At 55.2% G+C, this 27,300-nt stretch overlaps 9 protein-coding genes across 12 annotated transcripts; 3 read left to right on the top strand and 6 right to left on the bottom strand.

Moving 5' to 3' along the window:
- Window positions 1–7: 7 nt before the first annotated feature.
- IUM83_00179 (myosin-like protein) lies at window positions 8–4,379 on the bottom strand (the record flags this gene model as incomplete). The annotated part of the gene is made up of 3 exons (XM_067923931.1): window positions 8–68; window positions 288–3,905; window positions 4,027–4,379. The coding sequence occupies 3 exons, from the start codon at window positions 4,377–4,379 to the stop codon at window positions 8–10; spliced, it is 4,032 nt and encodes a 1,343-aa protein (XP_067788749.1).
- A 1,960-nt stretch (window positions 4,380–6,339) lies between these two features.
- Window positions 6,340–6,546, bottom strand: IUM83_00178 (Myrosinase-binding protein; the record flags this gene model as incomplete). The annotated part of the gene is made up of 1 exon (XM_067923930.1): window positions 6,340–6,546. The coding sequence occupies one exon, from the start codon at window positions 6,544–6,546 to the stop codon at window positions 6,340–6,342; it is 207 nt and encodes a 68-aa protein (XP_067788748.1).
- Window positions 6,547–6,560: 14 nt separating this feature from the next.
- IUM83_00177 lies at window positions 6,561–10,636 on the bottom strand (the record flags this gene model as incomplete). 3 transcript variants are annotated; one of them, XM_067923928.1, is made up of 3 exons in its annotated part: window positions 6,561–7,302; window positions 7,386–7,529; window positions 10,161–10,636. In XM_067923928.1, 3 exons carry the CDS (start codon window positions 10,634–10,636, stop codon window positions 6,561–6,563), a joined length of 1,362 nt encoding a protein of 453 aa, XP_067788752.1. The 3 variants fall into 3 exon arrangements, with proteins under 3 accessions (XP_067788752.1, XP_067788754.1, XP_067788753.1); XM_067923929.1 differs by lacking the exon at window positions 10,161–10,636 and having other exon boundaries at window positions 7,386–7,555; XM_067923927.1 differs by lacking the exons at window positions 6,561–7,302; window positions 7,386–7,529 and having other exon boundaries at window positions 8,570–10,636.
- Window positions 10,637–11,254: 618 nt separating this feature from the next.
- IUM83_00176 (uncharacterized protein) lies at window positions 11,255–13,294 on the bottom strand (the record flags this gene model as incomplete). 2 transcript variants are annotated; one of them, XM_067923925.1, is made up of 2 exons in its annotated part: window positions 12,693–12,719; window positions 12,815–13,294. In XM_067923925.1, the coding sequence occupies 2 exons, from the start codon at window positions 13,292–13,294 to the stop codon at window positions 12,693–12,695; spliced, it is 507 nt and encodes a 168-aa protein (XP_067788750.1). The 2 variants fall into 2 exon arrangements, with proteins under 2 accessions (XP_067788751.1, XP_067788750.1); XM_067923926.1 differs by having other exon boundaries at window positions 11,255–13,294.
- A 1,308-nt stretch (window positions 13,295–14,602) lies between these two features.
- IUM83_00175 (Mannose-binding lectin) lies at window positions 14,603–15,804 on the top strand (the record flags this gene model as incomplete). Its single annotated transcript, XM_067923924.1, has 2 exons — window positions 14,603–15,715; window positions 15,784–15,804. The coding sequence occupies 2 exons, from the start codon at window positions 14,603–14,605 to the stop codon at window positions 15,802–15,804; spliced, it is 1,134 nt and encodes a 377-aa protein (XP_067789307.1).
- A 950-nt stretch (window positions 15,805–16,754) lies between these two features.
- On the bottom strand, window positions 16,755–18,242 carry IUM83_00174 (Ribosomal N-lysine methyltransferase set10; the record flags this gene model as incomplete). The annotated part of the gene is made up of 4 exons (XM_067923923.1): window positions 16,755–17,294; window positions 17,349–17,420; window positions 17,490–17,607; window positions 17,680–18,242. 4 exons carry the CDS (start codon window positions 18,240–18,242, stop codon window positions 16,755–16,757), a joined length of 1,293 nt encoding a protein of 430 aa, XP_067788755.1.
- A 1,635-nt stretch (window positions 18,243–19,877) lies between these two features.
- Window positions 19,878–21,513, top strand: IUM83_00173 (Mechanosensitive ion channel MscS; the record flags this gene model as incomplete). The annotated part of the gene is made up of 3 exons (XM_067923922.1): window positions 19,878–20,528; window positions 20,620–21,147; window positions 21,220–21,513. The coding sequence occupies 3 exons, from the start codon at window positions 19,878–19,880 to the stop codon at window positions 21,511–21,513; spliced, it is 1,473 nt and encodes a 490-aa protein (XP_067788757.1).
- A 24-nt stretch (window positions 21,514–21,537) lies between these two features.
- On the bottom strand, window positions 21,538–23,111 carry IUM83_00172 (putative small mechanosensitive channel family protein; the record flags this gene model as incomplete). The annotated part of the gene is made up of 5 exons (XM_067923921.1): window positions 21,538–21,603; window positions 21,688–22,323; window positions 22,402–22,614; window positions 22,688–22,883; window positions 22,984–23,111. The coding sequence occupies 5 exons, from the start codon at window positions 23,109–23,111 to the stop codon at window positions 21,538–21,540; spliced, it is 1,239 nt and encodes a 412-aa protein (XP_067788756.1).
- Window positions 23,112–24,047: 936 nt separating this feature from the next.
- On the top strand, window positions 24,048–27,130 carry IUM83_00171 (Phosphatidylinositol 3; the record flags this gene model as incomplete). The annotated part of the gene is made up of 3 exons (XM_067923920.1): window positions 24,048–24,807; window positions 24,883–25,589; window positions 25,661–27,130. The coding sequence occupies 3 exons, from the start codon at window positions 24,048–24,050 to the stop codon at window positions 27,128–27,130; spliced, it is 2,937 nt and encodes a 978-aa protein (XP_067788759.1).
- Window positions 27,131–27,300: the final 170 nt, after the last annotated feature.

The raw sequence follows: 27,300 nt of genomic DNA, 5'->3' as shown, positions 1-27,300 counted from the left end.
AAGTGCATCAAATTAAGGTTGCTATCTGCCACACTGCCACGTACGCAGGAGCTTCCGATGGCTCCGTGCTACACATGTACGCTAGGCTACCAAGACGCGGTCTCGATCAAACCTGGCAAACTCACACCTTAGTTTACATAATATAGAGCTGCCATGCAGCGCGTGCGCTACGCGAATAATATAAGTCGACGTGGGTCTTGGGACTTTGGCGTCGATAGGAGGCGCATGCTTCTTGCCGCGAGCAACTCCACGAAAATCAATGAACACTTGGACCTTAGAACATGTACCTGGACACAGACCACAACATGTCGGCGTCCTTGGAGCGGAATTCCTCCTCCTCCGAGTCGAATGCAGGCTCCTCGCTCACCGCAGTGACGCTGATACGCCGCTTGGCTGCACCACCGTCCTCCTCCGGGATCATGACGGCCTCGCTCAAGGGCGTAGCCCACACGATCCGCTCGCCTTTGTCAGAGGTTTCCTCCGACGCCGACTGCGTCTGCCGTCTCAAAGTAGGCAACCGAGAAGGTGTGACCATGCCTCGCGGCGATGAAGGAGGCGAGATGGCAGCACTGCAGGTGAAAAAGCGAATAATGCGCTCCACCAAGCCGCCACTATAGGTTGTCTGCCGCCGCAACTCTGCAACCTCGAACCTTCTGGCTTGTAAAGCCAGCTCCAGCTCTTCCAGGCGTTGCTGCTGTTGTTTGGCCTCGATCTTTACCTCGTCGTACGACACCTGGAGTTGCTTGAGCTGTAGCTTCGCTGTCTTCGCCTCCTCTTGAGCCTCGCCCAACTTGTCGGTCACAGCTGCCATGCTGTTCATCAGAGTCGCATTGTCCTTTTCGAGACGATCGACGTGGATCAGCCGGAGCTGACGGTTGAACAAACCGAAAACCTTCACCTTCAGGTAGGCAGCGTGCCAACGGTGACGAGCAAGAGCCTTCTTCTTAAGATTCAGGAAACGGGTTCTCGCGATCATCGCGCGGACGTGTGCCTGAACCCGCAGTGCACTGCGCTTCCGTCGTACTGTCTCGTAAAGCCACAAGAAACCACGTTTTGCCATATACTGGGCGGTGATCTTCTTCCAGCGCTTCTGCAAGTAAATAACGCGCTGCAGAGGGCCCAGCCACTTGAGCAGCCAGCGCTGCTGCACAGGGAGGTAATTCTTAGCAAGCAACTTGTCGAGAAGCACCATCTTGTCCTCGGGTCGGTCCTGGTACGCGTGCATGATCTGCGCCTGGTGCGACATCCGAGTCCAGAGCTTGTGCATACGAAGCTGCACGCGAATCTTCCGCACACGCTTCCGGGCAAGGTGCTGGCGCACCATGCACTGGATCATCGTAGCACGACGACGGTATCGAACGTCCTGGAAAACGCGCTTGAACGCGTTGAAGGTAATCACAGCAGTTGTGACACTAATCCAGTGCTTCTTGCGCAAGTAGAGCAGCAATTGCTTGCCCAGGTTTTCAGTCGACGCCGGGGCCGGTGTAAGTAACTTGTCAAGCAGATCAATCTTGCCCGTGCGGAAAAACAGACGAGTGTCACCCAGGCGGTAGGCTCCCGTAGGGAAATCATAAGCCCAAAGGATGGCTTGCGTAAAGAGTTTGTCGTTCGAGTCAAAGCGACGGAAGACTTCGTACGGCAGCAAGTTGCGGTACACATCAACCACTTCGGCGTACAGGATTCGCGTGGGAAGACCAACACGCAGCACCTCGCAAGCCTGGACTGTACCCGAGCACCGGAGCTGCTCGACGACGAAAGGACGATCGAAATGTCCGACCTTCATCTGCGTGTTCGGCTTGATGCAGCGCACGAAGTTACAGCTCGTACCCTCCAGTTCAGTCGTGAGCCCCTTCATCTGTGTGGAGAAAAGGTTGGACGTACTACCTCCCTTGAGACGCTTCGACGATGCCGACCCACCACCCAGAGGCGAAAGTCCAGCCGACTTGGTCGAGACATTGGAGGCCGAGCGTGCCCGGTTGCCATTACGGCTGTTGCCTGTCAGGTCTTGTAGCACTCGCGACGATGAGTTCTTCAGCAACTCCTCAAATTGGTCCGAGATAATGTTGTTGTTTTTGTCGACGAACGAGTCGATCGTGTATGACACGGTGCCGGCGTAGTGGCGGATGAGGAAAGTGTCGCGAATGTCCTTCGGGTGGGGCGTCGGGAAGCACGGGTGGCGCTTGAACAGAGTGTGCAGGCGTTCGTTCAGTTTTCGGTCCGACGGCATGGGAAGTCTTGACACGTTATCAATGGTGGCGAAAAGACCACCGTGGCGACTAGCAATGAGGTTCAAGCACTCACGGTTGTCCGAGTAGGCCACGAGGTCGCCGCTGGGAGCCACCTGCTCCGCCAAAAAGTCGATCTCATTCTCTGGGTCTTTAACCTTCAGAGGCTGGCCAGCCAGCGGGAACGGGAACGAAAGCGAGTGGTTGGTCGGGTGGTAGATGTGCTCGCTCTTGTACAGCTCCTGCTCGGCCTCGAAAATGCAGGCGTTGAAAAGGCTCTGCAGCGTCTCGTTGGCGTAGTTGATAAGCAACTGCTCGAACGAGTTGCGGTTCTTGGGCTCAAAGTCCTCGAAACCGAAGATATCCAGAACACCAATGTAGGGCACCACGTCGCTGCGGAACGAGTCGTAGTCTAAAGCCGCAGCGCACTCCCACATGAGCCACGTGAAAGTGTTCTCGTAGATAGTCTTGGCGATCGTGTCACGCGAGTATACGGCGTTACGAACATCACGCTTAATGAAGTAGATGGAGTTGCGTCGGGATCCACGCGTCATGATTCGCTTGAGCAGAATGCTTTCCGTGAGCTGCTCCCTAGAGACACCAAGAAGCTCCGAGGCGTGACGCACAGCCTCCTGCGATTCGAGATCATCCTCGCGGATGCAGGCCGTTTCTCCCTCCTCCGTATCCTCTTGGCTAATGTGGATGTTGCCCATGTGCAGCAGTCCCGCCACCAGTCTGAAAATCTCGTGCTGTGCGCTTTCTCGAATGCCAATGAACTGCAGCGCGCTCTTCAAGTTCCGGAAGTTCTCTGCATCGTCAATAAGATCAGAGCGCATGCAGCCTGACTGGTTCAGGTACGAGTAGTCCTCGGGCGACTTGGCCTTCAAGTGCAGTGCGTTCTCCAGATACTCGGTGTCGTCCGAGTGCAGCAGCTCGTAGAAGACGTGGAAGTTGCGTTCCCCCTGCGGCTGGAACACCAGTCGGCTCTTCTCGAGAAGGTACGTGTCTATGCTTGCTCCTGACAGCTCGTGCGTCTCGTTGGCGAACTGCAGCCTCATGTACTTGCCGAAGCGGCTCGAGTTGTGGTTGCGGTGCGTCTTGGCGTTGCCGAACGACTCGAGAATAGGGATGGTCTCCATGAGCCGCTCGCCCACGGCCACGGGGGACAGCTTCCTCTTACCGCTGGACTGCGGGTACGACATGGCGAGCGTCGAGGAGCCCGGCGGGCCCATGCAGCCCAGCACGGGGCGGCTGTGGGCCGTGAGCTCGGGCTCCATCTCGTCGTCCGACGTGCAGGAGGCCGAGGCCGACGACAGCGCCGGGTTGTGCACGGCGCGCATGGTGAGGAAGTCGAGGATGATCTTGGACGTCTCGGTCTTGCCGGAGCCGCTCTCGCCGCTGATGATGATGCTCTGGTTCTGCATGACGGCGCGCACGGCGCAGAGCTGGCGGTAGGCGCTCTCGGCCACGTTGTACGGGTGCGGCGGGCAGCGGTCCAGCGGCTGCCCCACGAAGAGCATCTTGTCGGGCTCGGGCAGCTGGCGCAGAGGGTTCACGGCGATCAGCACGTTGGCCATGAAGGTGTACGGCCGCTGGTTCTGCAGCGCCGCGCGGTCCTCCAGGTTCTTGGCCAGCGCGGCCTCGTGCAGGTGGCGCAGCGACGTCATGTCCGCGGCCGTGCTGCTCGTATCAATTGCATTGCAACGACAGGTTGTTAGTAATGTACGGTTTAGGCTAGTGTTAACTGCGGCAACAGTTAGGCTAGTGTTAACCGCGGTTAGAGACGCAGTTGCCGACGCACCTGAAGAGCGGGTTGGCGGCGAATAGCGGCGTCTGCTGCAGGTCCACCTGCTGCTCGAGCTGCTTTTCTTTTCCTGCTGCTGCTTCTTCTTCTTCTTGGCTGCGGCGCAGCGGCTCGCCCGTGGCCTCGTCGATGAGGCAGAAGGTGGCGCGCTGCCGCTGAGCGTCGAAGGCCGAGACCTGGCCGAGCGTCCAGCCGAAGTTGCCGTCCTGCTTCCAGTAGAGGTCGCCCACGCGCAGCTGCACGGCCGAGACGGCCTCGGCCTGGATGTCGGAGGCGGCGGCGCCCGACGCCAGCAGCGCCTTGGGCAGGCGCGCGGCTCCCGCGGCGCCAGCGACGCCAGAGAACGTCATGGGGAGGAGGAGTGCGGCCTCTTGCGCGGAACGCGAAGTGATAGGCGTCGGGTAAGAGGCGAGTGTCGTGTTGTGGCTGGCAGCAGGTCGTCACTGAGGACTTTCGGCCAATGAGACGGCGAGACGGAGATGAGGATGAAGTTTGTAACGTGATTCAGTAGTCTGGGAGGACTAAAACAAATGTGCGTTTGACTTTTGGTGGATTTTGAGGGGGACTGAATGGGTCGGTGTCGCTGATGTCTGGCCCACTCGGCTTGAACGCGGTCGTGCGCCTGTATGATAGCTGTCTCGACGGGCGGTATTAATAGTGTGTTGGCAATGTAGGTGACGGCGCGATTGTCATTTTCAGTGCGCGAAGGCTTACTTGTTCCTTAGCGCGAGCGCGTCGACGCATTAGCCGTGTTTCTGTGAAGTCTACTTGCAGACCATCCACGTTCGCGCGAGTGAGCGAGGCTGCTGTGATGTATGTTCTTGTTAGGCTGGTCGAATCCCGTGCCCTTGCGTACTAAGTATCACAGTGGCAAGCCCCGTGATAGTCGCTACAGGACCTTATCTCACTGTACGACCAGACCAGGGCTGGGAGAAATCACCAAGTGTGAATACAGCCCAAACTCTCTGCAAGACCTGCCAGCACAGGCATCTGAGATCGCCGTCGATGGATATCGTCTGCTGATACGCTCGCTGTCTGAGCACCACCGGTCAGTACTTCAGGCACTAAGTTACGGTAGGCTCGTGCCACGGGCGATAGGCCGAAATTCGAATCCGAGGGCTAGGGGGCAGATGTTTTTCGAACCATCAGAACGGTTGCACCTCTCCGCTGAAAGAAACGAAACGCCGTAGAGTCGTGTGGCAATAGGGGGGACCACAACACGGCGAAGGCCGCGTCAAAGCCCTCGCTCGCCGGCCGTGAAGATACGTTTGCTTGCTGCGTTTGCACAGTCCGCTCGCTGTGCGGCAAAGCAGCGCAAAGCAGCGCACGGGCAGCACATGCCCATCTGGCTGCCGGCTCGCCAGCCACTTTCGCGAGCCCCAAGCACCACAGCCCTCAGCGTTACCTACGCCTCGCTTCAAGGCCCGCGCTGACTCTCGTCCGGATACTTTCGGGCCAAGTTGAAGTCGCAGCTTGGTCCGCCTCGGCGCAGTCAAGCGCAGCGCTGGCACTCGCATGCACTTGCCCAAAGGCTGTCGGCCTCGCTTGGTGACGCGCGCCTTGCCCACCCACCCAGCCATGCGCGGCGCTGTCGTGCGGGTGGATGTATCCGCGCGACGGTTTCGGGGCAAAAGTCGCTCGCGCTGAGAGGAAAAAGGCAACTTTACTGCCATGCACGAGCTGGTCCGCTCGGCCAAATGCGCGTGCACCTTTGCCTGCCGACCGGCAGGATGCCGTTCATCCTCGAGGATCGATCATAGCAGCCGTGCGCGCGGAACAGGCCGGCGTGGCACCCGAGCGTCCGGTTGCAACTGGGCGGCGTCACGTGCGGCTTCAACGCGAGCTGCTCAGGTCCGACGTGGCTGTCAATCCTTGCGGGTGGACGTGAACGCGGAATCCAGCGCTGCGCCGTCGACTTCTGTTTCGGTGGGCGGCGGGTGGTGAGCGCCATCCGATGAGGCCGGCGTGGGAGTCAAGATGTGGCGTGCAGGTATCCAGGACGGGTGTCTTACAGCTGGGATACCTCACGCTTACTGCTACATGTGCCTGTCTGGCTGATACCTACGTCTAGCTAGCTAGCGTTGATCATGGTGAGGTGCCCGCCCTGAGATGCCTGCGGGATCCAGAGCACGAGCGAGCCGCCGCCGGACCCAGGGATGCCCACGAGGTTGGGTCGCTGTACGACACGGCACCCTGCTGCGCCGAGATCGACGCGCTCCACGCCACGATCTCACCTGCGGCCACGTCGACCTCGGCGAAGTTGTCCCCGCCTGTGTGGACGACCACCGTCGTGTCCTTGGTGTCGGTGCTCTAGCTGCCCTCGAAAGCCTCGTCCACGGTCGACAACCCGACTCGGGCTCGGGTCCCGAGCGCGTCGTACATGGACCCGTCGTCGACCTCGCTGATGAACGAGGTGGGGCCGCACGTGGGCTGCACGAACTGGGACGTCATGTAGGCGATGCCCGTCGGGTCGAGCCCTCCCAGCACCGTGAGCCCCATATTGGCCACCTCGAGCATGTAGTCGCTCTCTTTCACAGACGCCCCAAAGTCGGTCGTCCGACGACCGTCGCGGTCTCAATGAGCTGGTCGATGATCACCCCGAAGGTCTTTCGCAGCGAGTCGCGGGTCTTGAACGCAGACTCCGCCGTTTTGCTAGCCAATAGCTCGCCCATGCAGTTGTTGGTGGCTGTGGGGATGTCGATCAGCACGATCGACGAGCTGCTGATGGCGACGCGGATGTCGTCGGCAGCGGCGTTAGGCGTTGCATTGCGGATGGCGTTCACCGACGCGATAACGTAGTCCGTGACGTTCTTGATCTGGTACCCGCAAGTCGAGTTGGAGTCGATGAGGTCCTGCAGCTCGTCCACGGTCGTGTCACCCACCGGTGGAGTTGATCGCGCTTGTTTTCGTGTGGAGAGCGGGACGCTGATTGCAGGCGACAAGATCTGGTCTCCGTCGGTGATGGCCTGCTTCACGATGGTCTCCACGATCACCAGCACAGTATCCGCGAGCTTGACGCCAGCCGGGACCGGGATGCCGAGGCAATTGCACACTGCGATGGGCAAGTCAAGGAGCACCACATCCGACTGGTAGGCAACGGCTAGCAGCTCCTCCACGTTCCCCGCAGGTGCCGCGGTTTGCGTGTATCGAAGGCAGTAGATGAGCGGCTTGAGCATGCCGATGATGTTCGAAGCGCAGACGAAGCCCTGCTTCGCTTGCTTGTACTGGGACTCCCAGTCTGGGATAAGGTGGCGCTGAATACGCCGGACGTCGCTGTGTTGAACGCGGCGAAGCAGCCCTGGTGAAAATTTTCAGGAGCAGTCGTCATTCTGGGGAGGTGGCGCACCACCGGATACGATATCGGGCATTGCGTGATGTAGTCGCTGCTGTCCTTCACGTTGCCCAGAGGACACACTTTCTGGCTGTCGAAATACTCGGTCTTCCTGTAACACGCCGAGTCGCTGACCACGCCGATGGTGGGGCCCACCCAGTTCCTGGTCCTATCCCCGCACCAATCCGAGCCCATGCTATCGGTGAGCGCTGTAGTTCTCCTGGATTATCGTCCAGATCACACCAAATGGTCCACTGCACCTTCAGCGCGACCGAAGAACCCGCTCAACTGGAAGCCTTCGAGGGCAGCGATGTGTCGGTCGTGGTCCCGTCCGAGACAGCATTGCCGTCGCTGGTGTCAAACTTGAGATAGAGAAGACCCTGTTGCTCGTGCCCTTCTTGGCCCAATGGATCTCCATTGACGTGATGTGCTCGCCGTCCGCTAGCGTGGGCGTGTTGTCCGTCCCGCCCGATCCGCCATGGGACAGCATCAACTCGGATGGAGTTGCAACCTGCAACGTCACCGCATCAACGCGATCACCAGCGCGAATTGTGACGGAGCTGGCTGTCTGCCCAAACGCAACGGAGTTGACGTCAGAGAACGCGACGCCGTGAGAGCCACCGAAAGCTTCACTAAGCTGGATATCTTCGTCCCGTAAATCCCAGCGAGGAACAGGAGTACCAACACCTGAAGCGCCTGCATGCGAACGAATCCGCTTCGGTACCGGACAAAAGATGCGTTAGCAGGCGGTCAGCGCTCGTAAAGTGCAAAACGTGGTGTGCGACGTCACTCCTCCCATCGTCCTTGTCACCAATCGCGTATGTACGAGCAGAAAAATATATACGATAGGTCACAGGATTTGTAAGGCGATCCCTGCCAGAACCTCTTCGTCCAGTTCAAAGTTTGAGCTACATGTCGTCCCGGGCCGGGACTTCCGGACGACGCACTGTGTGCAAAGATTCAATTTCTAGTTCAAGGTGCTCCTCATGCCGCTAGATGAACAGTATTATTTTTCCATGGGTGTTCTCGAGGCTCACACTTCGAGTAACCAGTTTGTCATCTGTGAGTTATTTGTTACTTAGTATAATACTTCAGTATTTACTTACGGAACCATACGTATAACACATAAATGAATGCTCTAAGGCTCTACATGTACATGCAGAAATTTGCTCTATCTACGGTATAGTTTTAACGGCGAAACTCACTTAGCTAACTTACATTGATCATAACGTGCATCGTCAAGTGGCCACCACTAGAGGATCTGGGAACCCACAGTTTCAGTGATCCGCCACCCGAACCAGGTAAGCCGATCAAGTCTGGCCTCCAACGATCCAGATACAGCACTTTGTCCTGCAGTTTTAAGATAGTTGAGTTCCATGTCACCGTCTCGCCTGCATCCACATCCACCTTTGTAACCTTTTCACCGCCCGAGTAAATGACGACTGTCACGTCCTTTGTGTCGATACTTTTGAAAAAAATGCGGACGATCCCGTCTCCTTTATTCTTCCACGCTCCGTAGCTTCCTACGAACGCTTCATCCACTGTTGTGAGACCCAACGCGTCATACAACGAGCCATCGTCGATTTCGCCGATAAACGAAGTGGGTCCACAGGTCGGCTGAACGAACTGGGACGCCAGCCAAACAATTCTAGTAGGATCTAGACCGGCAAACACGGTAAGTCCCAGATTTGTTACTTCAAGAAGGTACTGCTCCATTGCGACGAATTTCCCCATATTGGTAGTAGCTGTCGTGATGAGCTGTTCGACGATCACTCCGAACGTCTTCCGAAGCAAATCTCTCGTCTCAAACGCGGCCTGCTTCGTTTTATAGGAGAGCAGCTCGTTCATACAGTTGTTTGTCGCTGCGGGTATATCTTTTTGTACAAGCCGCGAGTTGCTGATTTGCACTCGGATGTCATTAATATTGGCTCCAGGAGTCGTGTTGCGGATGCCGACGACGGAGAAGGCTACGTGATCCGAAAGGCGCTTAAGCTGGTATCCACAGGTTGAGTTGGTCTTCATGAGCTCCCCCAATGCATCCACACTTGTATGGGAAGAATTGACCAGGCTCGCGTTGTTGAGAAGTGTGTAGACATTTTGTGCGGAGGAAAGAATTTCGTCACCATTAATGATAACTTGCTTCACGATATTCTCCACGATCATCATCACAATACCCGTGAACTGCAGGCTCGGGGGAACGTGGATTCCAAGACAGTGACAGATTGCAACCGGAAGGTCCACAGTAACCACATCCGTCTGGTACGCCGCAGCTAGTATTTCTTCTACAGCTCCCTGAGGTGCCGTCGTTTGTTGGAATCTGATGTAGTAAACGAGGGATCTGATCACACCAACAACATTTGCACCACAGAAGAAGTACCGCCTGGGATGCTTGAAAGTGGAAAAGATGGCGCCAAAAATTCCTGCCGTCGCCACGTTAAATACTGCGGCCACCACCGCCACCGTCTTCTGTATAATCTCCAGTGCACAATCATCATTTTGGGGAATGCACTCAAGGTAGCACTCGACGGGGTATGCCATCGGGCATTGCGCGATACAATAGTCCCCAGTTTTCGTGTACCCTGACGGGCACACTTTGCTGCTGTTGAAATGCTGTGTTTGTCGGTAGCAAGCCGTGTCGCTGTTCGCGCCGATAGTGGGGCCTACCCAGTTGCGAATCCTCTTGCCGTACCAGCCAGTCCCCATCCGATCAGTAAGCAGTGCAGGTTTTGCCGACCTCCGTGTCCAAATAGCGCCAAGTTGATCAACCTCAGACGCTGCACGTCCATAGAATCCACTCAACTGAAAACCTTTGGGGGCTTTCACCGTTGCGCGGTTAGCTGTCTTCGTTCCTGCCGACACGTAGTTGCCTTTGTTCGACGCAAGCTTGAGGTAGAAGACGCGCGTGTGCGTTCCCTTCTTAGTCCAGTGAATCTCCATTGAATTGACGTACTCTCCGTCGCCGAGAACGAGTACATGCTCCTTGCCGCCCGAACCTCCGTGGTCCCAATTGGACCCAGCAGGTTTCGACGCCTGCGCCGAGATGGCATCAATTCGTAGCGCACCTCGCACTGTGACGGAGCTGAGAGTCCGTCCGAGCGTGATTGAAGACATGTCCGAAAACGCGTAGCCATGAGGACCACCGTAGATCTCACTGAGGACAATGTCTTCGTCTGTCGTTGTGCCATCTGTCTTATCAGCGTCCACGATAGTTCTTGGTCCATAACAAACTACGAGGAGCAGGAACACCAGCACCTGCGGCACCGCCAGGCGCGGCATCGCCGGGTTCTACGTGGTTATCGTCCAGAGTCTGCGGAGGGCAGACGTGAACGCAAACTCGCGCCGAGGAGGGCAAAAAGAGGAATGGCGGCGTCCTTCTAGTCTTCCGGATGGCCCGCACAATTGGAGCAGTCGCACCGGATCTGCACCATGATAGCAAATGGGATTGGTATTGTACGCAGGCTCAGTTCCTTCAGGTGAGTAAAAATTGCGTTTACAAGTCCAAAGACTGCTCGAGGTCGCCGATTTACGACGTCCTGTGCGCCTATAATACGTGTTAGCAGTCGTGAGTGAGACAAGTTCTCAAAAAAATCGGACTGCATGCCCATATGAAGGATACCCGCAGCATCATCACGAGTATGTTTGTGCGAATGATGAGTGCCAAAGTCCGGCTCGATGTGCACGCGCAATCATGTGTTACTGTCGATTCGCCTCCAAGGCCACCAAACCGATCGTCTTTGAAATTCATCGAATCATTTTGGCATACAGTAGTAATGAGCTTATAAGATTCCTGACATCAATTCGTGGATCGGTTGGGCATGAGAACCATAAGTTGCAGTTAGGACGCTAGCACGTTAGCCAGCGTAAGATTAGCCTATCTAGTTATAGTAACGCGGACTAGCTCGCGTTGATTCGGACATTCAGAGTCAAATGGCCGCCCTTCGATGACCGGGGAACCCAGAGCACCAGCGAGCCGCCACCCGAGCCCGGAATTCCAATAAAATTCGGTCGCCATCGATCCAAGTACATGGTCTTGTCTTGTAGCTCCGCCACGGTAGCGTTCCACGCCACCGTCTCGCACGACGGCACCTTCACCTTCGTGTAGTCGTTGCCACCCGAATGGATGACGACTGTCACGTCCTTGGTATCGGTACTTGTGAAGACGACATTCACCATTCCGTCGCCTTCTTTCGTCCAGGCGCCGTAGCTGCCTGCGAAAGCTTCATCCACGGTGGTAAGTCCCAGGGCGTCGAACAGCGTGCCGTCGTCGATCTCACCAATAAATGATGTTGGCCCACATGTAGGCTGGACAAACTGGGAGACCATCCAAAGAATGCCCGTCGGATCCAGGCCTGCTAGTACAACGAGTCCGAGGTTGGCCGACTCGAGTGTCGTGTCCTCCTTGGCGACGTTGGCCCCCATATCGGTCGAGTTCGTATCGATCAACTGATCGATGATCACACCCATCGTTTTGCGAAGCAAGTCTCGAGTCTGGTACGCGGCTGCGGTCGTCTTGTTGCCCAGGACTTCGCCCATGCAGTTGTTCGTGACGACAGCTACTTCGTCCAGCACAAGCGACGACCTGCTGAGGGTTACACGGACATCTTGGCTGGTGGCACTGGGCGTCACGTTGCGAATGCTTTGGACTGCGGTGCTCACACGGTCCGTAAGACGTTTGAGCTGGTATCCGCAGGTCGTGTTGGAGTCGATGAATTCTTGCAGACCCACGACCGTCGAGTCATCGGGCGAGTTGAGCGCGCTGACGTTGTGGAGAAAAGTCATCACATCGGTCGCCGACGATAAAATCTGGTCGCCGTTGATGATCGCTTGCTTGACAATGTTCTCCACAACTGCGATCACAACACCAGTGACCCTAGCTGCCATTGAAACTGGCATGCCGAGGCAAGTGCACACTGCGATGGGCAAGTCCACGAGCACCACGTCGCTTTGATACGCGACGGAAAGTAATTCTTCGACTGATCCTTGAGGCGCAGTGGTCTGCTGGAAGCGGAGGAAGTAGATGAGAGATCTCACCACGCTGATGATATTTGCAGCGCACATGTACGCCAGCTTTGCGGTCTTGTACGCCGCAGAGACCTCCCCAAGCACGCCTGCAGTTGCCGTGTTGAAGATCACCGCCACGACCGACGCAGTCTTCTGAAGTATTTCCAGCAAGCAATCGTCGTTTTGCGGGATGCACTCTTGAAAACACTTGACAGGATACGACAGCGGGCACTGCGCGATGCAGTTGCTGTCGGTCTTGTTGTAACCGAGCGGGCAGAGTTTGTCGCTGTTGAACGCCTCCGTCTTCCTGTAACAGGCCGAGTCCGTCGCGTCACCGACAGTTGGGCCCACCCAGTTCCTGATCTTCTTGCCATACCATTCAGAGCCCATGTCGTCCGTGAGATGCAAATGCGTCGCGTTGATCCTTGTCCAAATAGCGCCCAGCTCGTAAACCTCCGACCCCGCTCGGCCGAAGAACCCGCTGAGGTGGAACCCTTCGGGGGCCACCACCGTCGTGCTCTCCTCTGTCTTGGACCCGGCACCGACCGAGTTGCCTAGACTGGTGCAAAGTCTCAGATAGACGACACGCTTCCGTCCACTCTTTTCGGCCAGGTGGACCTCCATCGACGTGATGTACTCTTTCGGAGCGAGGATCAGGATGTTGTCCGTTCCGCCCGAGCCTCCGTGCGTCCACGTTTCCTCATCGGGTGACGCCACCCGCAGAGTCACCTGGTCGACTCGTTCGGCGCCTCTGACCGTGATGGAGCTGAAGGTCTGGCCTAACTTGACCCCTGTGATGTCCGAGAACGCGATGCCCTTGGTGCCCTCTCCGAAGGTCCTGCTCAGCTGGATGTCCTTGTGCGAGAAGGCGGCTGTGTGTGCGGCGCAAAGTACCAGCAGCGTCAACGCCTGCAACAGCAGCGAAGGTGGCATGGTCACCGATCGCTGCACTTGAATTGTGGCAAAGCGTCACACTATTGAGGTCAACAACTACGGACCAGGTCCCGCAAACGACACTACCAGGATGTCCAGCCGGGGTCATCATCAAACGCGCGCTGTCCCCTCCACGCCAGGACCAGACGTCACCAGCAAATCGCGGACGCTTTGCGTCTGTTTGTATTTGTTTTACGGAATTAAAGGCAATTTAGTGTTCATGCATGGAGTATAGTTAGAATGCTTCTTTATCCTGATAGTTGCAGTTGAGAAAAATATAGTATGGTGGTTTTCTTGGACAGCAGATGTGTACCTGGTGCACTAGCAGAGACGTGAAAATTGCCTAGAACTCTTGGCTATGGGGATACAGTGAATGGGCAGGTGGGATCAAGGATACATGCTATCGAAACCTTTACAGTAGTCGCCAAGCTTGCCACAGGTCCAAGGTTTCGTGGAGGGTATGAATCCAATGTCTGCATACCTACATCACAGCCTGCGCGTACATGTACCCTGGCCAGGTAGCCTTGCATCGCCGATACATCCTGGCGTCTCAGACCAGTTGAATGCTCGAGCAATCTAAGTCTTCAAAGTGGTGCAAGCGGTCGCCCACCGGCAGGGTACACTTGTCACCTGCGCGCAGCTGCAAATGTCATGGCGCGTTATTGTAGTTGCTGTTTCAATACGGAAATCCGTGTACCAGTGTACTACTCAACTAAGCTGAAAGGAGAGTCCGTTTGCGTTAATCGCGATGTTTGTCAGTGGGTGGTCCTTGAAGACCCGGGCAATCAGGGATCAGTGGCTGAAGCACCGCTCAAACAGCAATGCAGGCAACGCTCGGGTCGAGTACAATAATGGTTTCCAGGCTCCGGCGACCAGCTACAGTTGCAGTGTACCTGTACATGCACCTGTCGTCGAGTAATACAATAGCTTCCAGGATCTGGCGACCTGCTACATGTACATGCACCCGTCGTCGTCATCTTCTTCTTGACTTGGTGCTCGACAGTGCACTCTGCGCATTATAATACGCCACTTAATCTAGATTCGTTTCGTTTCTCAGTACATTGATGTCACTTAGTTCTAGCTAACAACGTCCACCACGTAATCTAGAGCTGGGAAAGTGGATCCGATGTCTCGGTGTGCCACCGATTCATGCCCAGAGCAGATCCTGGTTCTTATCATACAGATTCCAACTTCACCCAACCGACTGTCGGCTGGACAGTCAGTTCCGATAGTGTCGAGATGGCGACTGAGCTGGATGCACAGAGTCATTTACAGAGCTGAGGTGTTGGTCGCATTTGTCGATTAAGCATGGCACCGCTGGGCGTGCTGCAGGTGCTGCTACTGCTGCTGCTCGTCACCGTCGTGCATGGGGCCAACTCGACTTCGGGTGAAGACATCCAGCTGTCCGAAGCGTTCGGGGGCTCCGGTGGTGTCTCGTTCTCAGATGTCGAGCTAGTCGAGTTCGGACAGACTGCCAGTTCTATCACGATCAGCGCAAAGAAACGAGTTACTTCGGTCGTGCTGCGAGTGGCGACGCCGGCCGAGCTAACTCTTTCCCATGGTGGGTCGAGCGGGACAGATCACACGCTCACCCTGGAGGAAGGCGAGTACGTCAACTCCATGGAGGTTCATTGGGCTCGAAAGCTTTTGAGTTCTCGCATTTTCTACCTCAAGTTCGGTACCAACAAGGGCAACTCGGTCTCTGCAGGGACGCCGACTGAAAACAACTCGACGGTGACCGCCCCTGACGGCTTCCAGCTTAGTGGGTTTTTCGGTCGTGCGGAAGGTGAAGTCAACCAGGTGGGCGCTATCTGGGCGAGGATCAATGCGAAGGCGAAACGCCTTACGGATAAAATGGGCTGTGCTTGGTACGGTGATCGGATTCGGAACTGGGTGGGTCCTACGATTGGAGATGCCAGTGATTCGGCCTGCTACAGGAAAACGGAGCCTTTCGGGAGCAACAAGGCCTGCCCTCGAGGCTACAATAACAGCGGAATTAGCTGCATGGCCCAGTGCCCGCTTGCATATCCCGTGGATTGTTACCAGGAGTGTATCCCACAGAACGATGACTGCACCGGGGAGATTATGAACAAGGCAACGTCTGTGGTGGCTGCAGTGTTCAACACGGTGACCGCAGGGATCTTCGGTGCCATGTTTTCGTCGTACAAGAATGCAAAGCAGAACTTCCTCTGCGCTGCGAACATTATTGGCGTGATCAAGTCTCTCGTCTACTACCTTCAATTCCAGCGCTCGACAGCACCACAAGGCTCCGTTGAAGAGATGCTTGCCATCGCGTACCAGTCCGATGTCGTGATCTTCAACCTGCCCATTGCAGTGGCAAATTGTCTCGGGATCAAAGTCTCGGGCAAGGTGAAGTTCGCCGATATCGTCTACGTTATTGTAGAAAACATCGTGAAGCAGGTCATCGTCAACGGCGACCAAATTCTCTCGTCTGCCACGAACGTCCTAGCTCTCCTTACAAACACCAGCACGCTCAGCAACTCAACTGAAGCATCAACTGTGGAAAAGCTGCAGGATCTCCTGGATTCCAAGTCAACGTGTGGATTCCAGCTCAAAAATCTCACGGACCATGTCATTACTTCAGTGAGAGAAATTCGGAACGCAACACCTGCCGCCAGTGTGAACGATATCCGCGTGAAGATCAGTGGGTCAGCTCTAGTGCTGAAAGATATTCCCACAGCTACCAACAATTGCATGCGTGAGCTGCTGGGCAACAAGACCACCGAGGCTGCATTCGAAACCCGCGACTTGATCCGGAAAACGTTTGGCGTGATCGTCGACCAGCTCATTGAGACAAATAAGACTGACTTGGGTCAATCCGTTGCGGAGGAAGACTACACTCTCGAGGCAGCTAATATGGCGCTAGTTGTACTCGGTGGCCTCGATCCAACGGGTATTGCTTGGATGGTTTCCCAATTCGTGCAGCCAACTTGTGGGCCAACTGAGTTTATAGGTGAGGTTGACGACGGTACACTCTACGACGCACTGGGGCTTAAGACTATGGATGAGGCGTTCAAAGGTAGCTATGGCACTTGGACGAAGAAGGGTGACGGAATGATGAACCTCTCTTTTGAAAGTACGGACACGAAGGACGTGACCGTCGTCCTTCACTCCGGTGGCCGAGTGCACACAAAGGTTGAGGTGCGTGCCGGGACGACTGTGAACTGGAGTGACAAGATCGAAAATCTGCACGACAAAGTGTTGTATATGGACCGCAAGCGCGCGAGTGTTGTGGGTGTTCCGACATCGGCCGGCGGTTCTTTGGTACTTTGGGTTCCACGATCATCCCAGGGTGGTCATCTAGCAATGCATGTTCGGGTCAATGTAAGCTAAAAACCAGTGGTAAACAATAGTTGGAGAAATACACTTGTCAATTATCTCGTCAATAAAAACAAGTCATTGACACCAGCTACAGCAACGACAGCTAAGTAGCACAAGCCTACTCCTCGTCGTCGCTTGAATCTGAGCCTTCTTCCAGTGACATCAGCCCGAGCAAAATGCGGCGGCAAACTTGGCGTTCGTGCTGGCTGAGCTGCTGAATAGCATTCATTTCGCAGGAAGGTTTATCGGAATACGCCGACACCACATCACTGTATCGCTTATCCTTCTCTTGCAGAACCACGGCCAGTACATCATAAAGATGCTCAGCAGGCAACTGAGATGCCATGACAAAACTCAGCAGTGCCTCACCAAGTCCAAACTCGCGCTCGGCATCGCCGTGCAGCAAGAAGAACAACGAGTTGTCGTCATCATCAGAGTGGGCAAGCTTCCGGCGCTTGGCTGGGTTTGCCTTGGCTTTGGCCTTGCCCTTGCCTTTGCCATTTCCAACCTGAGGAACGTCGTCCGCGTCACCATCATCTCCTTCGTCTTCGCTATTCAGCGAGCATACCTTGAATGCGTTCGTCAGCTCAGAGCTGGTGATATGAATGAAATCCGACGGCACAGGTGTAGGCAGCACGAATCCGTAGCGACACAAAAGCTGGCATATGATGAGTGAATTGGACAAATCAAGCAAACTCTAAAACTAGCTCACCTGCGCATTAGACAAATCTCCGTACGAAATTGTAACAGACTCGTCCTTCTCCACCTTGCGCAAAGTAACCAACTACCCGGCAACCACAGAAGAGTTAGTCATACATCCAGATTCAAGCACCCACTGTTGTGCACCACGCACCTGAAAGCTTCCCGTCTCGGTTTTCACGATGTGCGCTGCCGGGTTTTCAGCTGCGTGGTTGGCCATATCAATCACCGGCAGCAACGTCGGCTCCTGACTGTCTGCGACCTTGAAGGCCCTGTAAAAAAAAATACCGAGTCGCAATGCCTTAGCAGTGACACCAGCAGTTAAAGCGCCCAGCATGCCATACCGCGACGACACCATCGAGTATGCCCATTGAAACTTCTCAAGCGTCGACACCTCAGCGGCCCAAATCGTCGGGAACTGCTTCATCAACGGGGCCGCATAGTCCGAATACATATTGAGCACGAGTTTGTCGTCCAGAATCGGGTGCGCCGTGGTGTGCTTGAGCATTTCCCGAATTTCGCCCTCCCAGCTGAACGGCAGCGAAATGGCCGTCGGGAGCTGCTGGACGTAGCCGTGAAAATCACTTTTTTCATCGTGGGCCAGCTCTGCTAGCAGAGCCAAAGTGGTCTTAACGGTGTAACTCAATTGCAACGAGCCGATCTGCTCCTGCAGCTTGGCTTTGTCCTCGCCGTCATAGTGCTCGAGCCAAGAACTGCCATTTAAAAATGCCCCTGCTTGCAGAGTCACCAATTCGGTCCCAGGCTGCAATTCACATCGCGCCACAATAGATCGGTCGTCTTCGCCGAATGCAGCGACGGAGGACACTGGGTTGACGAGATCCTTGGCCACCGTCACGTTGGCCTCGTGCGAGGCAACCCAGTCCAGCAGCGGAGACTTGGTCGACATTGTTGGTGAATGAAGCGTTTCTAACGTTTCTATTTTCTTGTTTTTATCAGGAAATCTGTTACTTCTAACGTTAGTAGTATTAATATTTTTTACTTTTTTACTATTGATACAATAAATGCTTGCAGCAAGCAAAATTGATACTTACAATTACGGTCATATTTTATTTTCCCACATTTAACTAACATTAATTCTGACGTGCATCTGCCTTCAGAAGCTCGCGGGACCCACAGCACCAGTGAACCACCACCAGATCCAGGCAAACCTAGCAACCCAGGACGCCAACGATCCAGATTCATGGTTTTATCCTGTAACTGCAATACTGTCGATTCCCATGTGACAGTGTCGCCTGCAGCAACGTCAACCTGTCACCGCCGGAGTGAATAACCACGGTTACATCCTCCTTGTCTGTACTCTCGAAAATGAGACGCACGACACCGCCACCTTTCTTCGTCCAACACCCGTAGCTGCCCACGAAACTGTCCACAGTCCCAAGGCGTCGTACAGATTTCCGTCGTCAATCTCGCCGATAATAGAGGTGGGTCCGCACGTAGGTTGCACGAATTGAGATACCATATAAACGACATCGGTGGGGTCCAAGCCATCAAGTACAGTGAGCCCTGAGTTCGTCACCTCCAGAAATTAGTCATCCTCTTTTACGGTTTCACCCATATCGGTGGTGGAAGTCTCGATGAGCTGGTCGATGATCACTCCCACAGTTTTTCGACACAGGCCACGCTTTTCAAAAGCGGCATCCTTTGTCTTCTTTCTCAGCATTTCTTTCATCCAGTTGTTTGTGACTATAGGGATGTCATTCAGCACCAACGACGACTTGCTAATCGTCACGCGGATGTCATCGATAGCGGCATTTGGCGTTTCGTTGCGTACATCGCTGACCGCAAACATGACTCGATCCGTGAGCTGCTTCAACTCGAAAAGCCACATGATGTGTTGGCGGCAATGAAGTCTTGGAGTTCACTCAAGCTCGTTTAAAGTGCTCCATGTTTGCAACGAGGCGAATTGCGTGAGGACTAGTCTGCTTTTGATGAACTCTCTTTTCATCCACCAACGGTGAGCAGCTAATCATCCTCTGGCAGCATGGCATAGATCTTCTCGGCAATTTCCATCACTGATTCTCGCGTTGAGATGTTGTGGGCAAACTTCATCGTTGCATCATCGCGCTCGACTTTCTCCTGGTGAAATACCAGTCTTTGTAGTTCGTGACAACGCTGTAAACTGTGGACAATCCTTCAACATCCGAGAGTACTTCACTTCCAACGTAGGCCTGCGCGAGACCTTGCTCCATATCATTTTTCTTCGCCTCGACGATGCATAAACGTTAGCTGCCGCGTTTAATCACGAACTGGATTTCGTCTTCCACAGCATCGTCTTTGTCTGGAAAGGTGAATGCAGTGTTGCTGATTCGATACCTCGGATCCATTCTGTTCTCCTTCTTCTTCATGATATCACGGATTCCTTTGGGAACGACGGCAGAACCCACAATTCAGGTCGCTTTTCAACGTTATGAGAAGATGAGGCCATGAACCCGTTTTTTACGGTACTGTGCGCCGTACCGTAACATACGCATTGATGCATCCTAGCGCTGTCGTAAATTACCAGTTCTCCCAGTCGCAAGCCATGAGCAACAGCAGCGTGGGCAACACTTCGCTCGCGGAGCAGCCCGTGACCATCACGGTGGCGCCCGCGGCGACGGCCACGCCGGCGTCATCGAGCGACCAATGGCGCGTGTTCCTGGGGCTGGCGCTGCTAATCGCGTCCTACGTGCTGCGCGTGGAGGTGGTGCGCTTCTCGCTGCGCGTGGCGCGACGCGTGCTGCCGGCGCTGTTCGCGTGGCTGCGCGAGTTCGAGAAGATGCTGCTGCGGCCGCTGTCCTGGGTGGTGTTCGTGCTGCTGCTGTGGTTCTCGGCCTACGTGATGGACCTGGAGTCGGTGCTGGACATGGACTCGGGCACGCTGGAGAGCATCATGACGCTGCTGCTGGGCCCGCCGCTCGTCTGGGTCGTCATCTGCTTCTGCAACTACGTCACGTGGGGCATCGTGCGCGTGCAAGGCTGGAGCCGCTCCGTGTCCAAGGACGACGACGACTACAGCCGGGTCATGATCATCACGGAGGGCATCGGGGTGATCAAAGTGCTCTTGGTGGCGGCAGTCGTGTCGACGTGCATCATCGACGAGATCGGCCGCTTCACGGACTTCGAGTCCGGCCAGGTGTCCACGGTGGCGGTGATCATGGTGGAATTCGTGTTTGTATTTGGTGCCCACTCGTGGGTAAGTTGGGCTTTTAGTTTTTTATTTTGATTTGTTTGTTTTCTGTTTTCCCTAACGTTTGTTAAATCTGTATTGTGTATGTGTGGTGCAGCTGAAGAATATTATGGGTGGGTTGATGACCCTGCAAGACGAACAGATCAAGAGCGGGATTCACGTCTCGTTCCAAGGCCACGAAGGAGTGGTGGAGCGGTTGTTTCTGCAGGGGTTCTCACTGCGGCAGTATGACAAGGGGTTGGCATACATCCCGAACAGTATTATGCTTGAAAACTCAGTCACCGTGCAGAGCAAGAGTCTGGACCGCCGCTGTGTTATTCCTGTGCACCTGAGTCACTCCACACAGACGACAGCACTGCGTGTATTTATCCAGGAGCTGGATAACTTTTTGATGCAGCACATGATCAACCAGCGCACAAACACGAAGGCAGACGTTCTCGGGCTTGAGAAGCCACGGGGCGGCTGGAATATGATGAATGTGTACGAGCGCAGCAAGCAACTTGCGACGGAAGAAACGCAACCACAAGGACGCTTCTGGATCAGCGTTGAAGCGCCATACCTCGTGCACGTAGTCTACTATTCCCAGAAGCGGCACATCAAGGCCCTCTTGACCGAAAAAACTGAGGTATGCTATGACTTCGTTGTCGGATTGGTGTCAGACATTGCAAGCTAATAATGCTCTTGCGATGTGTCTCAGATTGTGCTTCAGATAACAGAGATGATGACCAAACTCAAGCTGTGCTTATATGGAGAGGAACAAGGTTACACCGGTCCGACTTCTTCGGCGGCATCGTCCGCACCTGCAAGTGAAGCTCCAGACGTCAGTGAGCGGCACTCGAGCTTTAGTCCGGCACCGCTTCCAGAAGTTGTGACCCACCGCCGACGGAGGCGAGCACCACCGGCAAGCGAGCCACTTGGACGACGTATTTTGAGCGATGGTAATATGTTGCGCCACCGTCGACCTCACGATAACCGTGGGGACTTTGTTTAAGTTATCAATATATTCCTCGTACTATCATCGTGTAATTTGTTGCACATTAACACTGAGTCGCTGGATCGTGTCGATAACGGCAAAGTTTACCTAGAAAAGCACAACGCAAACCTCATCAGCAGCCGCACTCACAGCAGAGCGAAGTATCAACAGGATAGCGCGTTAGGGACTCACCTCAGTTTTTGCCTTCTCGAGCGAACTGAAGCGCTCACGGTCCATAAGGACGATCACCTTCACTTTAAACATCGAATGCAGTTCGACACGTACCGGCGGGGGTGGAGGCGCAATCGGTCGGCCGGTCGCATCAAAAGCGCTCGAAGTAGCGCTCGACCGTGCGCGTGTCCGGGGTGTTCCTGCGTTGCTGCTTGCAGTCGACTGGTGACGGTCTCCCAAAATGCTGTCGTCGCTTCCTGCGCTGGTGCTGTCGCTGCTGGCACTACTGGATCTGATCGCATAGGCCTCGCGCCGATCTCGGCGTATTGTAGCAAGCGCCTCAGTTGTCAGAGCATACGCTGGCAATACAACCTGTAGCTCCTGTACAAACTCCTTTATCTTTTGAGAGGGCGTAGTCGGATGAAAACGCAGCATTAACGAGTGTGTATGCGCGTCAAGCGCGTTGCCACTTGTCTGGTAGTTGTCAGCAAAGATGCCATTCGGCACAAATATTCTCGATCCGTCCGAGCGGCGCATGGTTGTACGTGCGAGTGACACCCGCTCAATGAAGCCCAGCAAGTGCCGCACCTTGACCTCACTTCCCGTTCGAAAAGGTTCAGCAAAAATGAGGAATAGCCCCGTCGCCACATTCTTCAGCTAAATCAACGTAACCAAAGAACAAGAAAGTGCTCGCTTAGTACTCAAAATGGAAAGCGTAACAAAAGCGGCACTGACCACTGTGAATCCGGAGAGAACGGCGACCAGCTCGACACTAAGGAACCCCACGACGAGCAGGAACCGCATGAACGAGTTGGAGAGGAAGAAGATATAGAAGATCTCGATCAGGATGAACACCACGCACACGAACTTGATGGACTCGGTGATGACGAAGATCCGAGCGTCGTAGTCCGACGAATAGCGGTCCCATTTGAAGTACCGGATGCAGATCTAAGTAACAAACAGAATAAAGCTGAGTCCGAGTCCCTACACTGCTGCCTAAAGAGCTGTCACATTGCCGTACATTGGTTACGACTTTGCGTAGGGCAAAGGTGCCCATCACCAGCGGCACCGCCACCATGTAGCTCAGGTATTGCATCACCTCGTCCTCCTCGCTGCCCAGATCCAGGATGTATCGGGCCACCACATCGCGCACCAGCACCAGGAACAAGACCCACCACAGGTACGTCAGCATGTAGTGCTGCACGTCTGCGATCCATCTACAGGGCAGCAACAACAGTAATAATAATAATACATTAAAAATTACGGGAAAATGTGTCAATGCTAGAATAAATTAGAATTGGACAGCGGGCTCCGCACCGCACGCGCTTGTCGAGCCGAGAGCGGATGGCGTTAAGCACCATCTCGATCATGGGCCTGGACAGCAGGAACGCGGCCAGCGTCGCCAGCAGCGCCAGGCCCACGCGCCAGAAGATGAACGGGATCATCGATCGGGCCCGACCAAAGGAATTCGGGAAAAAAGAATTGTGCTTAACTTCCCTCCGCGAAAAATAAATTACGTAATATATTGCCGCAATCCCCCGAAAAAGTACTGTACGCTATGGCAAGGCAGAGTCGGAGCTGAGTCCAGCGAGCGGCAATCGCGCACCGAGCTGTCGTCCGCATCAAGATGACATGACATCGCGTTCGCGCCCGAGAACGCACAGTGCAGACAGCGCTCCATGCTCGCATGGACGTGAGCAACTGGACATGGCAACTCGGCCGGGAATCCGACGGTTACCGTCTCCACGTTTGATGCGCGAGCACATGCGGTGACATTGTCCCATGATCTTATGGATTACACACTGCATTGGCAGATATCTCCATGCATGATTGACTGGCCTGGCGCACGAGGAGCGGGGAGCGGAGAGCTCCGTTCATGACCCTCACGCCGGCCATGCCCGGTCACCCGGTGTGGTGCTCAAGCCTCGAAATCGCAAGTGAATCCTGCCAGTCCCACCTTTGTATCTCTCGAGTCGCGCAGACGTAGATGGGCCGGTGCAGCAGACGCCCGCGGTGTGTACCGTGGTCCATATATCCTGCGCCTCTGTTCTTTCTCCCAACATTCCTCGATTGCATCTTAGGAGATCAGCAGCGCGGAGCTGTGGCCGGTCTATGACGGACAACTCGCCACAACGCGCAGAGCACAGACCAGTTCGCATTGCGCTGCCTGGTCCAAAGGCGAGCAAGTGAGACCGAAGGAAGTTCCGAGGGCGAGCGCAGAGTCCCCCATTGCATTAGGTAGCAGCGCCAAAGTGACGGCGAGTCCACATCAGAATCAGCAGCGAAGCAGGTCAAGCGCAGCCCAATTGGCGGTCAACTCGAACCGAACCGGTCAAGCGGTCGTCGGGGCTCAAGGGCTCCGTTAATCATCCGACCGTCTCATGAACGGGCCGACGGCCCGCGTGCTCTCGGGCAGCAATGGCTCCGACGGCAGTAGTGACGCCAATGCCGACTCGGGGCTCTCGGCCGACCAGTTGGACGCGCTGCACACGGTGATCCTGTGCTGCTGCGCACTGTCGCTCGGCGGCTGCCTGTACATCGTGCGGCACCACTACGTCTCGGCGCGCGCGCACAGCGGCGTCTCCATGGTGCAGAAGATGGTGGTCGTGCTCTCGCTCTTCGACGCGGGGCTGTCCTTCCCCAAGATGTTCGGCAACCCGTTCGCGGTGGACGTGAATAGCGTCGTCTCGGCCGCCTGCAACGTGCAGGCCGTGGCGCTGCACGTGTTCGGGCTCATGTCCGTCTTCTGGAACGCCGCCATCGCCCACTGCTTCTACCGCAAGATCGTGCATCGCGACAGCGAGGCGCGACTCAAGAGCAGGTTCAAGCTCTACGTGCTGCTGGTGATCGTGCCGGCCGTGGCCTGCAGCGTCGCGCTCTACGCCGCCAGGCTCTTCGGGGACGCCACGTTCTACTGCTGGGTCGAGTCGCGCTCCAAGCAGTTCTGGACCTTCTACCTGTTCGTGGTGCTCGCCATCCTGTACATCAGCGCGATCCTCTGGGTCACGCACAACCGCATCTCGCGCGACTTTCGCGACGCCAACCTGGACGCGCAGGAGTCCTGGGCGCTCATCACCTCCAAGCTGCGGATCTACATCGCCGCTTTCATCGTGCTGTGGACCCCCAGCACGGTCTTTCGACGTGAGTAGCATGGTTGCTTTGTTCGTCATGACTAAGTTGGTGTGAGGTGTTTTAATCTTGTTCTTTTTTCTCTAGTGCTTGATGACGAGTTAGGGTCTGCGAGGTTCGCGGTGGCAGTGTTGATGCAGGTGACCGTGTGCACGCAGGGCTTGACGACCGCTATTATCTACGGAGGACTGCTGACCAAGCTGTACCGGATAGTCTCGTGCAAGTCGTCCATCTCACCCGCGCGGAAGTTTGTGAACTCGCCATCGTTCCCTACGATGGACACAGGCACTGATCACAGCCTGGTGAAGCACTACCGCCAACCTGCGAACATCTTCGTGTCTACTTTCAACATGGGTGAAGCCAGACTCACGCCCGCTCAATTGGACAAGTGGATTCCACTCGGACACGACATTTACGTCATCGGACTCCAGGAGTGCTTGCATCTCGCGAACACCCGCAGCTTAATACGTCAGCACCTCGAGGGCGGTCGTCCCAGACCAGCAGCTAGCGGACATGCTCGCAGAGCATCAAAGTTTCACCAGTTCAACCGCGAAATCGGCAGCAAGAACACGTCACTAGGCTATCATGGCCACATCGCTATCACAGTCTTCATCAAGTCGTCCGATGTGGATAGCGGTGCCTTCTACATGCCTCCTGTGGTGCAGCAGGAGGTCAACGTTGGAAAGTCGCTGGTATTGGGTCGCGCATCCAACAAAGGAGCAGTCGGCTTCGCCTTCCGATATTACGACACATCGTTCGCTTTTGTAGCGTGCCATTTGTCTTCGGATCCCAAGGTAACGAGCTTGTTTCGAATGCACTCTCACTCGGTTCAATTTGCTGACATGAGTATCATGACGTGCTGCAGGGAAAATCAAAAGTACGGCGGCGAAATCGTGACTCACAGGATATTCTGAAGGAGCTGCATCTCAACCTGGAAGATGTGGGCTTTGAATTCCCCCACGTACATCACCACAGCTTCGTACTAGGTGACCTCAACTACAGACTGACGCAGCGAGAAGCTAGCGCAGACACCATCCTAGAGCTGGTATCCAAGGTGCGGCAGTGCGAAACCGCGAAGCCTCCGCCGATGAAGCGTAATCGCAGCTTGCGTCGCGGACTGCTTGGCAAACGCTGGAGTCCTATGGGCAATCGTGGTCTCAGCAGCTCGTTTGGACTCGGCAGCTCTCTAGGTGCCGCCAGTGACAGGGACAGCAACGATCTGGATGTTAGTATGCTGGAACACAGCATAAAGAGCTACTCGTCAGTGCTCGCGTCTTCCCACGGTAGCAGTAACAGTATTCGATACTCAGCAGACTGCGAGCTCGTGGACGACGACCAATTCGTGTGGGATGACATCCTAGCACACGACGAGCTTCGCACTGGTATGCGGGACGGACAGATTTTCTACGGCTTTCGTGAGGCTAAGATTGCGTTCCCACCAACGTTCCGGCGTGTACGTGGAGCAGCACTGAATCTTGATGCTGGGAATTGGCCTGTGGAGGAGCTGGCGGAGTGCTACACAACCGCAGTAGAAGGTCACGGCAAGCGGGTACCATCGTATACAGATCGAATTCTGTTCTTCTCCCAGCCCGACATGCGTCACCGCCTTCGGTGCGCTGTATACGCGTCGTGCGAAGAAGTCAGCTGCTCAGATCACAAGCCTGTGCTTGCAGTGTTCCAGGCGCTGGTCAACCGAGACATCCTGCCTATCGAGACGGAACTGGCAACCAAGAAACTTCAGCGCATGCAGGATGTCAGTGGTGTCCTTGAATGCCAGCTTCGGTTGGACTTCAGCAACATTTCATGGCAGCCTGACGCTGACGCCGACTTCCCTCTCATGTCCATCGGCAGCTCCATCGATATGGATCAGCGTTTCTCGAGTTTTGATCGGCACGGACACCAAGTGATGGTGACGATCGTCTTCCCGCTGCCGTCCGAGGATATATTTTCTGCTCAGCGTAAGCTGCTGGAGCTGGCAGACTCGATGAGCGGCGGTGTGTACCTGGAAAATACGGATCGACTGATGTGCAAGACCAACGTGGCTCACGTCAAATGGGCTGACTTTGTGCGTGACGGCATCACGCACGCCACGTATGCACGACCGACGGGGAACATGCACGTAGCGATCAAGGTGCACGCTGGAACTCAAGGCCCTTGCTTTGGCCAAGGTGTGATCTGCATCCCGCAGAGCTCGAACGACGACAGCGATGAAGCACCAGATGGGATTCAGAAGGCGAACGGTTTTGTCGTGGAACTCGCTGACGGCGGAAGACATACAGGCACATTGTCGGGCTCGGTGAGTCTTCTCCTCCTGCAGCGCGCAAGTGGCGCTTAAGCCAGCGCTAGCAGGTGATAGTTAATTATTTAGTCGATGGCATGTCGTACTCGTAACGTAGTAAATGGATTCAGTGTCAATCGATCTCAATTCAATCTGAAATCAACGGCAAAGTGCTGGAGCTGTGCAATGCATCCAGACTGCAAGTCTATAGAGAGGAATTGGCGCGG

The sequence above is a fragment of the Phytophthora cinnamomi genome (assembly GCF_018691715.1).
Source record: "Phytophthora cinnamomi strain GKB4 chromosome Unknown Contig53, whole genome shotgun sequence".
Classification (NCBI taxonomy): domain Eukaryota; phylum Oomycota; class Peronosporomycetes; order Peronosporales; family Peronosporaceae; genus Phytophthora; species Phytophthora cinnamomi.
Note: the sequence above shows the minus strand (reverse complement) of the source record. Positions and strands in the feature narration are given on the sequence as shown.